Below are 12,794 nucleotides of genomic sequence, written 5' to 3'. Positions count from 1 at the left end.
TCATCGAAAAAGCAAGAGAGTTCCAGAAAAGCATCTATTTCTGCTTTATTGACTATGCCAAAGCCTTTGACTGTGTGGATCACAATAAACTGTGGGAAATTCTGAAAGAAATGGGGATACCAGACCACCTGATCTGCCTCTTGAGAAACCTGGATGCAGGTTAGGAAACAACAGTTAGAACCGGGCAAGGAACAACAGACTGGTTCCAAATAGGAAAAGGAGTATGTCAAGGCTGTATATTGTTCAGTCCTTCAGTTGTGTCCATCTCTTTGCAATGCCATAGACTGCAACATGCCAGGCTTCCCTTTCATCACCAACTCCCAGAGATTTCTCAAGCTCATGTCCATCGACTTGGTGATGCTATCCAGCCACCTCATCATCTGTCTTCTGCTTCTCCTCTTGCCTTCAGTCTTTCCTAATATCAATGTCTTTTCCAATGAGTCAACATGTTTAGTATGCATTCAGTCTCTTTTAAAATCAACCAACAAGAATTAAATTCCTCTCTGTCCCCACTGCACTCCTAACTCTAGGCCAGAAACAAAAAACTGCAGAGACTGAAGGCTGATTCCAGCACATTGCTGTGGAGATTTTGTTCCCACTATTTTTTTTTGGGGGGGGGGTGGAAATAAGATTAGTTGCTAACATTAAAATCAGTAGATTGTACATAAATATCCAAACTTCTTATTCTCTTGAAAACATGGCCAACTGGCCTGCTTTCCAGCATGGGTGAAGTGGAGGAAAGGCTGCTCCCAGCGGTAAGGCCTGTGCTGCCCAGATTCCAACATGATCACCTACTCCTAGTATCATATCTACTGCCTCCTGGGGCCATGAGTTTGTGAGAACTAGACTTCTAGCTCTGTTAAGATAAAGACTACTTTTGTCTTGATCAACTTTGACTTTGAAGCCTTTAACCCAAAACCTAGCACACAGTTCTTCCTTGTATAGTTGTTGGATGATATAAAATATCTTGCGAATGCATGTGACATTTCTTCTAAAACAGAAATCATGAAACTGAAGTACTGCTCTGCCCTAAATCTTTGATGCAGCCTGCCATCATAGGTGCCCCTATGTCTGCCATTATATCTACTACCTAAACCAAGTTGTATATCCCTGGGCTGTCCCTGAAGTCTTCACTTTACCATTTGACAACTTATCATCCTAGCAATGTCCTTGCCAATGAAGACAGCAATGCATATCTCACAAAGTGCCTAGGAAGATGACATGAAACCACGCATGTTAAGCATGACCCCTAGTATCCATTTTCATGATGTTCTTAGCAGTTTTTTCTCCAAGTAGGCAAGGTTTTCTGTCTTCTTAGATGTCCATGCAGATGAGTTTGATTTTCCAGCCAAGATTCAAGGAAGAGATTACAGTTCAATTCTCTGTATTCTGAAAAGCTTCAAAGTCCATTCATCAAGGACACTGATGAAGGTAGAGTTTTTATCGAGACCTTTGTTTTTTTTTTTTTTTTTTCCAGATCTTTTAGTGGCCTGAAGGGGAAAACTAGGGCAGGTCAGAGCATATATAACTAAGGGCTCCCGGTCACCACTACATGCTAAGATCCCAAACTTTCCTGAGTACTTGGAACCAGGAAAGAAGCATGAAATGGCTTGTGCTCCTCGGGCTGGTGGCCTTCTCAGAGTGCATAGTCAAGTAAGTATGGGGACTGTATGTCACATCATATTCCTTTCTCGGATTTTTCTTTTCATCTGGTTATTCTTCCACCCATCATGTTTAGAAGGGAATGGAATATTTCCCTGAGAGTCTTAAAGTTCAACTCTTACTTATTGATAAGTAACTTGCTATAGGAACTTCTATCCAACTGCTATTGGATCCCAAGGTCTTCGTGTAGATTTGGGTTGCACAACACTTGGGGTCCAGTCATGTCATGGCCTGTTGAAAATGCAACTCCTTGAAACTGTTCATTGCACAGTCTATGCAGATATTGATGTGGTCCTGTGGAATAGCACTTTTCTACATTTTGTTCAACTGCCCTCTTTTTACCCTGAGTGTTTCAGTGTGTATATGCCTACATCTACATCTATGTATCACTGTCATTTATCTCTCCATCTCTTTGGAAGTCACTGGGAGTCTATTTCTCTTTGTGTTGTTTGCTTTTAATTTTTCATTTGACTCTTACTTCCTTGTCAAGCCTTTGAATTTCCCGTACTTGTTCCCTATATCTTGGATTCTTCTTTCAAACTCTCTCTTCTATTTCAACTTGAAGAAAGATACACTGTTTTATATCTGACAAGCAGTGTGACCACAGCCAACTCAGAAACCTCTTGCATTTCAATTTTCTCCCTTGTAAAAGAGAACAAGAGTCTTCCTTCCTTGAGGTCCTTTGAGAAGGAATGAGTGGGATGGCAACAGCAATGCTAATGGCTGTCATTGTTGAGACTTCTTATTTATCAAGTACCTTATATCCATCACTTCACTTATCCCCAAGATATTCTATTTGGAGGGTTTGTATTGTTACATTCCACCATTTTGCCAAAGGGGACACTGAGACACCATGTGGTCATATGGCTTACCCAATATTGCAGAAAAGAACCTGTATTCAAACCTATGTCTTTGCCATGGTATATGCATAAAATTCTGATAATAATGTGCCTCATAAAAATGATTAGAAAACACACAGGGCCATTACAATGACAGTTATACCTTAACACTGACAGCTAATTGTAGCATCCTCTTTGTTTTCTTTGTCAAATGCTCGGTGAAAGAATACCTCTAAGGAGAGTGAAGACCATGAGAAAAACCCTCAGTGGAAAAAACATGCTGAACAATTTCTTGAAGGAGCATCCTTACAGACTGTCCCATATTTCTTTTCGTGGCTCAAATCTAACTACTCTGCCGCTGAGAAACATCAGAGATGTGAGTATTTTGGGAGGATGGTGCTCCACAGCGCCCCCTGGTGCTCTAGCTTAGCATGGGGCTCATCTGGAGGTGCCAGGTGGGATGTTGGGGTTGGGGTTCCTGCAGGAGGCTGAGACACTGGAAAACAGGGACCCCACCCAGAGAAGGTGCTCTCATCCTCAACTGTTGGTCTTTGTGACTGGGCCTGGCAATTACCAGGTGGCAGGTAAATATCCATTTCTGTGTCAAACATGTGTCATTAGTTTGAGGGTGATTGTTCCTTCTGAACTAAGTGAGCGCCTCAGTTATAGATGAAGAGTGAATCATCACTGATCAAAAGGTAGAACCAACTGCAAAACAATTGTGAATCCCCAGGTAGTGGAATTCAGTTTCCACAGATGCAAGAACGACAGTAGGAAAAAGTTACTAAACCTGTATTCTGTATATGGCCATAAGAATCTAACACAGTGCTTACTGTTTTTAGATTAAAAAAGGGCTTATTTTGTCTTCAAAAATGTCCATGCCAGCCTGAGAGATAGGCAATGAGTAAATACATGTCAAATGAAAGGGTCACCTCTGTGGTGTTGATTGGATGTGGTCTGAGTTTAGAGGGAGTGGCTGGGGTTGATCAAGTAGGACCTCCTGGAGAAGGGGGTGCTAAGGCTTGGTTTGAAGAGACTACAGAGCTTCTCAAATGAAGGCACCAGGACTTCCCTGGGGGTCCAGCAGTCCTGGGAGCCCAGTGGTTATGCCTCTGGGCTTCCCATGAAGGAGATACCACTCCAACGCTTGGTCATAGAGTCAATATCCTGCATACGATATAGCACAGGAAAAATATATCAAATGCAGATACCTCTGTGACCAAAGTCTGTGAGCTGCACAGTGGTTAGAAAGTGGTCTCAAGAGATATGTGACACCCAGAGGGAGGCATCAGTGTGGGGATAGAGGGTAGCCAGTTCTGCACTAACCCACTCCCTCCTTCTCCCTGTAGATGCTCTACGTGGGTAACATCACCATTGGAACACCCCCTCAAGAATTCCAGGTTGTCTTTGACACAGGTTCATCTGACTTGTGGGTGCCTTCTGACTTTTGCACCAGTCCAGCCTGTTGTGAGTAAAGACACCCCATACCTGGACCATCCTTCACTTGCCCTGCCGCCCTGTTTTTCACCCTTGGCACCTGATGACGCTCATCTCTTGTGTCTGCAGCTACACACGTTAGGTTCAGACATTTTCAGTCTTCCACCTTCCGGCCTACCACTAAGACCTTCAGGATCATCTATGGATCTGGGAGAATGAAAGGAGTTGTTGCGCATGACACAGTTCGGGTAACAGTGTAACAAATGCTGAGTCAGGACTGGATATGAGGTGACCACTGCTTGCAAAACAGATGCAGGACCATCTGGCAGGACCTTCCTAGCTTAACTTCCATAGATATTGGTAATCTTATCCATAGGATCATGTCTCTGGGGCTGAAGTGCCCATGGTGACACACGAGCAAACAAATTAGCTAACCCAGAGAGTGGATTGAGGTGTGGACTTGCAGTTCCTCTGCCCATGAGCAGTTCAAGGTTCATTTCGCTGGGAGCGAGAAGGGATAAAAGCACCCACTTTTATATTAACAGACCGTTCCCACCACTTTCCAGTGATAACTGGTTTAATTCTGCAATAACCCCACAAAGCAGTTACTCTGATTAGCTCACACAACTTATGAGGAAACTGAGGTCCAGACAGCAAGGGCCTTGTTGAGAGCACACATGCTATAAAAGGTGGAGTTAGGCTGGCTTTTCAGGACTGAAGTTGCTGTGGGGTGTTTGGGGACAGGATAAAACTGATCTGGGGACCCTGGGTGCAGTCAAGGGCTTCAGGTATCCAAAGTGGGAAACTGGAGACCTAAGAAGTCAAGGGGTCTGATAAATGAGTTCTCACTCTAGAGGACCCTTGAGAATCTAATAAATCTATGGCTTGCCTCCCCCAAAATTCTTGAGTAGTTCCCCTCTCTCTCTTTCTCTCTCAAACTCACTCACACAAATACACATATTCCCCAAAGTGAATTCCCCAGGAGTAATTTCATAGAACCCTGCAAGCAAGATTGTGTTTTTGGCTTCTGTCTTCCTGGACAGATGTAGAATCCACAGTACCTTACAGAGAATGCAGTCCATTTCTGTCATTAGGTCACAGTGATGGCAAAGAGCAGGCTATCTTATTCTAGATTGTGTTGTCCATAAGGTGGCACCAATAGGACCTGGTGTTACTCTTGGTTGCCCCTCCTGTACAGAAGCCACGAGGCCAATTTGACTCACTCAGGTGGTGTTTTTCAGAGGGGAAGATGTTTTAAAATTCACAGTGTCTCTCAAATGGAACCCAAATTCCCCTTCCACCTTGCTCTAACTGTCTGCGGGCAAACAAAGACAGAGCCCAGCCTCAGTTCTTCCCTGAGGATCTAATGGCAATGCACTCCAGCCCAGTCCTAGCCCCACTTTACATATCTGTAAGTGGGAACACGCTTCTCTCCCACAGATTGGGAACCTTGTAAGTACTGACCAGCCGTTCGGCCTAAGCATGGCGGAATACGGGTTGGAGAGCAGAAGATTTGATGGCATCTTGGGCTTGAACTACCCCAATCTATCCTGCTCTGGGGCCATTCCCATCTTTGATAAGCTGAAGAATGAAGGTGCCATTTCTGAGCCTGTTTTTGCCTTCTACTTGAGCAAGTAAGTCTGAGATGGACAATTGCTTTCTACACATTATCTGTAAGATGATTTCAGTTGCACAAAAATTATAGAACACTTGATAAAGAAGTATCCTGAGATAATATAACCAAGGATAACTATGGCCCCAGGGCCCTCCCTGCCTTCAGCACTGGCTTTTATAAGTTAAATATTTTTGGAAAACAACCCTACTCCTGGGCTCAAGACCAATAACTTGGTCTAGCGGGGTGAGTTATGAGGGAGGCTAATGGAAGGCAACCGGAAACAAGTTGGAGGAAAAAGCAATACGATTTGCTTATGAATTTTATAAGGAAGGAAGGAGAAGGATGGTGGATATCTTTCCTTCCTCATTAGTGCTTTACTGGCAGGACCAGCTACACAATTTGTGGAGCCAGTGAGTAATGAAAGTGTGGGACACAAAAGTGTGGGACCCCTTGTTCAAGAAATATTAGGCATTTCAAGACAGGGAGAGCAGAGGTGGGGTCCCTTCTGAGTATGGAGCCCTTTGGACAGTGTAGGTCACAGGCCAGTGTAGCCAACTCTGGGTGACCTGAACCCACACCCTTAGAATTCCCAGGCCTTGATTTTCCTGAAAAATGACAAGGTGGACACGAGGAAAGCCAAAACACTTCAGCACCATGTCCTATGGGGGTGTCTGAGCACTCAGGTCGCCGGAGGTCCAGGGCGTCTTCAGAAGACATAGGGGATGGAGCTCAGACAAGTGATTCAGATTCTAACCTCCTCTGTGCCACTCATGAGACATTAACAGACTTCAGTCTGGATCTCAATCTCTCCTAGACGCTATTTCTGCATCTGTACATGGGGACCTTATTAGGGTGTTCATAGTTGGATAAGCACAGCTCTCAGACAGTGCTGCTGTTACTGTCTTCCAAGGACCTCCCCCCACTTTTTTCTCTCTACAGAGACAAGCGAGAGGGCAGTGTGGTGATGTTTGGTGGGGTGGACCACCGCTACTACAAGGGAGAGCTCAACTGGGTACCACTGATTCGAGCAGGTGACTGGATTGTACACGTAGACCGGTAAGCCTCTCCCTCTGAGGGTCAGCCCAAGTGATGCTCCCGCTAATGTACATGGACACAGGAAGACATACATAAATTCATTCTCAGATACACAGTCACACAGACATATACACCACCCACAATGACACAGACAGACACACAGACACTTGGAAACATACAAGCAGACACATATAAACCTACACAGAGACACATAAAAACATGCATAGCTAGTCAGAGACACATAGAAACACACATACAAATTAACACACAAGCACATAAATACACAAACAACCCATGGGTTCATAATCCCCGGTCTTCTGAGCAAGGCTCTGACCAGGGTCCTAAAAGGGTCCAGATAGGTCTGTGCAGCTGGGATAGGGCTGCACCCACTGCCCTTTGAGGTGGGGAGCATGGTTAGAGGACTCTACAGTGTGGTGAACAGAGGATCAAGGAGAATTTCACCAGCCTGAACAGAGTTATGATAAGATGACCGACTGTCCAAGGCTACCTAGGACATAGGAAGTTCTCAGTACAGATAAATATCAATTTAAAAACAGGGACAGTCCTGAGAAAATGGGGAAAACTGGTCTTTTTAGGGAGCAGCTACCCAGCAGTGGAGAGAGGTTGGCTGCAGTATTAAGACATGAAAGCAACTAATAAAAAAGACACCTCATGTTCATGGGCACACAGTGGTGCAGGGTCTATAACAAAGAATCAAGAAGGTGGGATCCAGGAGTGACCTGAGGACAAGAGGCATAATTGATAGGATTCTGTGTAATACCCTCAGACAAAATCTGTCCTCTCCTTTGGAGTTTCTGTGGGCTAGTCATGTATTTACTGGCCAAGGTCTCAGGGTCTGAGCTGGTTGCAGGAGCAGTGCTGGGAGACACCCTCACCCAGAGGAGCCCCTCTCTCCCCCTACTATGAGAATCTGCTGCCCCTGCAAATCTCCATCTTCACTCTGTGTGTGACCCGTTATTTGTTCCCCACCAGATACAGCTCTCTGGAGGGTTCTTATTATTTTCTCAGTCTTCATTCACTCATTGAACAGATAAGCATTGGGCATCCACTGTGTGTCAGGCACTTTAGGGAGGCAATGAAAGGTTGTTGTTGAATCACGCAAAGATGTGGGGATTCTTGGCCCCAAAGGAGAACAATTCAATCCCGGGCCAGAGATGAGCCTTGATCACCCAGAGCTCTTGTGTAATAAAGTTTTATTAAAGTATAAAGGAGATAGAGAAAGCTTCTGACATAGGCATCAGAAGGGGGCAGAAAGAGTGCCCCCCTGCTAGTCTTCAGCTGGATGTTACATAGTCACTAGCAGTCTGTTAATGAAAGAAAGGAATGTCTTAAAACTCGGAATGGCACTAGGCCCCTCACCCATAAGATGCATTCTGGGATAATCTTGGCACCAAATGGTTCATCCTGGGCCATAAAATGATTAACGTGAATCTTGAAGAAGAGTAGATCACCATACAAATAGTTTCATTTACATAGATTAGGGGAACAATATCTGAGTATAACGTACTGGTTTGTCAAGCAGGTTCTGAGACAAAGGAGGAACAGACTTGAAGACAGACTTTGGGGTAAATGTATAGTACATTAGCATAGCTTAAGATAAACATTTCCATAAGAAAAAGGCATTGGTTATCTCTAGGTTTGAGCATAGTTAACTTCAGGTGAAACCAGGTGTCATTATGGCAACACAGTATTTTAAGAGACACCTCCTTTTAAATTTATATAGAGAAGGAAAAAATATCACTAGTTTGTTTCCTCCTGCCGCTTAAGAGAGATAAAAATGTCTGACACTTGCAGGCTATTTCCTCAGTTTGCAGACCCCTGGCCTTCCTGCCTGTTACCCTCTCAGTAAGGAGAATAAAACTCTCCCTCACATCTAAGCAGGCAGATGTACATGAAGTGACTCGCCTACATAGTGAATTGTGACTTTGGTACATGCTAGACATGAGGAGGAGAAGGCAATGAAAACCCACTAAAGTACTTTGCCTAGAAAATCCCATGGACGGCAGAGCCAGGTGGGCTGCTCTTTATGAGGTCACACAGAGTCGGGCACGACTGAAGTGAATTAGCAGCAGCAGCAGGAGCAGTCATGAGGAAGGGTCTACAGAGAGTGACAAAGACAGGAGACTGATAAACACCAGGGGAAAGACTTCCAGAAAATAATACAATTAAGCTGGAATCTGGAAGATAAGAAGAAATTTGCTAGTCAAAGGGGAGTGCAGTCTTCTAGGAAGGAAGACCAGCTTGTGTCAAGGTAAAAAACATCCTGGTGTATTCAAGTACTACAATTGACGATGTCAGGAAAGGTGCTATGTTGAGAGCAAAGGAAAAGAGGGCAAGAGACAAAGGGCTGTTTACGAGACAATCAGGAAGGGGGCAACGCTAAGGAGACTCAGAGTGACCTTGATGTCTGCTTTCTTCCATTGTCTCTCAGCATCACCATGAAAAGAGAGGTTATTGCTTGTTCTGATGGCTGCGCGGCCCTTGTGGACACTGGGACATCACTTATCCAAGGCCCAGGAAGAGTGATCGATAACATACACAAGCTCATTGGTGCCACGCCACGGGGTTCCAAGGTGAAGGGTCATGCCCCAGGGTCACTCCCAGTCTTCACACACGACAAGGATCACCATGGCCAACCTCTCACCCTCTCTCTCTAACAGCATTACGTTTCATGTTCTGTGGTCAATACTCTGCCCTCTATTATCTTCACCATCAATGGCATCAACTACCCAGTGCCAGCTCCAGCCTACATCCTCAAGGTGAGGGGAAAATACTTATGGTTGGTTCTCAAACTGGAGCTTGCAGGAACCCTTGGGCTGCTGCTGGAAGGAGGGTGCCCTTTGGAGGCCACGTCACACCATTGCAGATGCTGCTGAGCCCTGTGGCTGGGCCAGTGCCTCCCACAATACCAATCACTGTGTGGGACATTGATCTTCCTGAAATAAATGTGGAGAGGCCACATCATATGGCATGGTGGGAGTCAGGGAGAGAGAAACACTAAGGTCCTCAGTCCTCAAAGAGCTTCAATTCAATCTGAACCCGTAGGTGCAAGAACATGAAATTCAGCTCTAGCAGTCCCTGAAATAGGCCATGTTACAAGGAGAATGGCTGGGGACAATCCCAGTGTGATATCCCAGCATAATTTAACAGTCTGCCTTCCCTTCTCAAGATTTTTCTGGTTTGAATGATAAATTACATGCTCAACCTAGTCCTCGCCTGCATCTTCCCCTTACTCTGGACAGGTACCTCCTTTGTTAGTTGGGATACCCGACCCCTCTGTGGGGAGGTTGGATAATAAGGTGAATAAAGGGTGCATAGTGACTGCTCAGCCCTGGAACAGGGTGGAGGCTTCATGTCAGCTCCCTGTGAGAGTTCAGAGCAGGCTGATGGACTCAAAGAAGGCTTTGAGGAAGAGAGGAAATTTCAGGAATTCTAAAATGACAAACTCATTGAGCCATTTTGAGGGTTGCTTGGTTTAGGCAAAGGTGCACTGGATTCTATGCAAATGGCATCTCAAGGTGGTCTGCACTAAGGGACTGGGGAATTACTAGGGGTGATGAGGGCTACGGACTGACCAGTGGAGATGGGGAGCCAGAGTACATTATCCACCCAAGCATGGAGTGGCCAAAGATGGTGAGTGTGGGCCGAAGGAGGCTTCTCAGAGTTCCTGAGTTAAGTCTTCAAGAACATGTTGTGGGCACTGCTCTATTTAAGATGGATAACCAACATCGAGTTACTTTGTAGCACAAGGAACTCCACTCAGTTATATGACAGCCTGGATGGAAGGGCTATCTTTGGGACAAGGATACCTCGATACATATGGCTGAGTCCCTTTACTGTCCACCTGAAACTCATAATATTGTTAATCAGCTATACTCCAATACAAAATAAAGTTTTTAAATAAAGTATGGATTGTGGGGATGCACGAGGAGAACCAGCATTCTCTGGAGAGAAAACAAGGAGCAGGAATCAGAATGAAAGAATCAGGGAGTGAGGGGAACTATGGACACACTTGTTCTTTTCTAAATAATTATTTTGAAGTGTGGCTAATCTTCAGTGTTGCATTAAATTCTGCTGCACAACAATGTGACTCAGTTATACACATAGAAATATATTATTTTCTTATTGTTTTTCATGTGGTTTACCACTGAATATTGAATATAATTCCTGACGCTCTACAATAGGACTTTGTTGTTTTTCATTCCTCTGTTTCACCAACTCCCAGTCCTCCACTCACCACACCCTTCCACATGACAACCTCATGTCTTGGCCCTCTTTGGTTTTGGATGAACTCTCATATCCCCTGCTGCTGAGAAAACCCCTTCATACTTACTAAAAGAGGGAAATAAAGAATTTTGCTGGGTCTGGATATTGGGGGGGAGTCACCGGCAAGGGCTCATGCTGACTGGTGTCTGTTTCTGACTTCCCCAGGATTCTAGAGGCTACTGCTATACCGCCTTTAAAGAGCAAAGAGTGAGGAGATCTACAGAGAGCTGGTTACTGGGTGACGTCTTCCTGAGGCTGTATTTCTCAGTCTTTGATCGAGGAAATGACAGGATTGGCCTGGCACCAGCAGTGTAAATGCTTGGAGTGGTTCAGGAATCAGTAAGGCTGCTCCTAACACACAGTCACTCACACTTTGGGCACTCCTGCCCAGGATGCTGGTGAACTGTATTTGGTGGTTTGTACACCCTATTCTCAGTAAAGAATAAAGGGTTTCACTCTTATTGGTGCTGAAACAAATGTTGCCTCTGTTTGTGTCTGGGTGTGAAGGATCTAGAACCAAGTCTGAATCAAAATTGATAGGAGCCCTACTCCAACTGGCTTCAAGGAACAGGGAGATTCATGCAAATGATTCTGGGAATCCAGGATACAAAAATCAGAGCAAATACAAAGATCTCAGTGACTGGATCCAAGAAATCTGCAGGCATCAATTCTCCCTCAGCCTCACTATTTCCCTTCGGTCTACTTTGATGGTCTTAGCCTGGCAACTTTTTTCCTTAAGGCTTCTACACCTAGTGAGGGAGTTCAAGCTACATGCCCTAGGGTTTTAAATCCTGAAGGCATCACCTAGTAAGGAAAAAAGTTTGCAGACATCAGAGTTCAAGGGTGTTCTCTGAATCACCCACCTCAGTTCACATGTACAGCCCTAGATCAGCCATCCTGGCAGGGACATGGGGTCTTATGACTGGCTTTACATGGTCTTTGTTCCTGACCCAGCCACACACATGATTGTCAATTTCCTCCAGAACTACATGACTGAAGCTGGGGAGAGGCAGCCACAAGGATAACAACTGGCAGATGGTCTAGGCCATAGAAAAGTTTGTGATAACCCACCAACTCCACCACCTCCTCATTCAGAGGAATTATAAGTTGTAATGAAATAGACTCTTATCATCCAATCTCAGACAAACTTCTCACTGGGCTTCTCCTCCAGGGGACTTTTGGGTGAGGTGCTTTATGAAGAGTTGGTTCCCTCTTTTTCCCATGCCCCAGTCACCAGCTCTCTGCCACATATTCCTGATCTGTCCTTTCCAGTCCCACTTGGTAAGTGGTGGTGGCCCCAGTGGATCCCTGAGCCATATCTCTCCTCCAGGGCCCAGAATGCCACTTCCTTGGCCTCCAATGCTGCTGGGGAGAATGCAATGCATGTATCGGGGGACCCAGGGTACACAGAGCCTTCAGCCTTTCTGAGCTTCCTCCAGGGGTGGAGCTACAAACTATTTGCTTGGAGCTGCTATGGTTAGGCACCTTTCAGTGGAAGCGTCCTTTCTTTCCATCTGTACCCCTCAGAACATTCCTCAGCTAAGACAGCAATGGTCAGAGGTTGATTTGCTTTCAGATTGACTGGTTTGATCTCCTTGGTTTATAAGGGACTCTCAAGAATCTTCTCAAGCACCGCAGTTCAAAAGCTCAATTCTTTGGCCTTTACCCTTTCGCATGGTTCAGATCGCTCACCTGTACATGATTACTGGAAAAATCATAGCTTTGACACTACAGACCTCTGTAGCAAAGTGAGTCTATGCTTTTTAATACACTGTGCAGGTTTTTCATAACCTTTCTTCCTTCCAAGAAGCAAGTGTCTTTTATTTTTGGGCTGCAGTCAAGGTCCATTGTGGTTTGCGAGCCCAAGAAAATAAAATCTGCCACTGTTTCCACGTTTCCCTCATCTATATACCATGATG

General features: G+C 45.1%; 1 protein-coding gene across 1 annotated transcript; it reads left to right on the top strand.

Moving 5' to 3' along the window:
- The first annotated feature begins 1,600 nt into the window (after positions 1-1,600).
- On the top strand, positions 1,601-11,190 carry PAG16 (pregnancy-associated glycoprotein 16). Its single transcript, NM_176625.1, is given in 9 exon segments — positions 1,601-1,653; positions 2,727-2,877; positions 3,851-3,968; positions 4,068-4,186; positions 5,379-5,572; positions 6,493-6,609; positions 9,041-9,182; positions 9,270-9,368; positions 11,041-11,190. Coding segments are annotated over 9 exon segments (1,143 nt in total).
- Positions 11,191-12,794: the final 1,604 nt, after the last annotated feature.

The sequence above is a fragment of the Bos taurus genome, chromosome 29 (assembly GCF_002263795.3).
Source record: "Bos taurus isolate L1 Dominette 01449 registration number 42190680 breed Hereford chromosome 29, ARS-UCD2.0, whole genome shotgun sequence".
NCBI classification, from domain to species: Eukaryota; Metazoa; Chordata; class Mammalia; order Artiodactyla; family Bovidae; genus Bos; species Bos taurus.
Note: the sequence above shows the minus strand (reverse complement) of the source record. Positions and strands in the feature narration are given on the sequence as shown.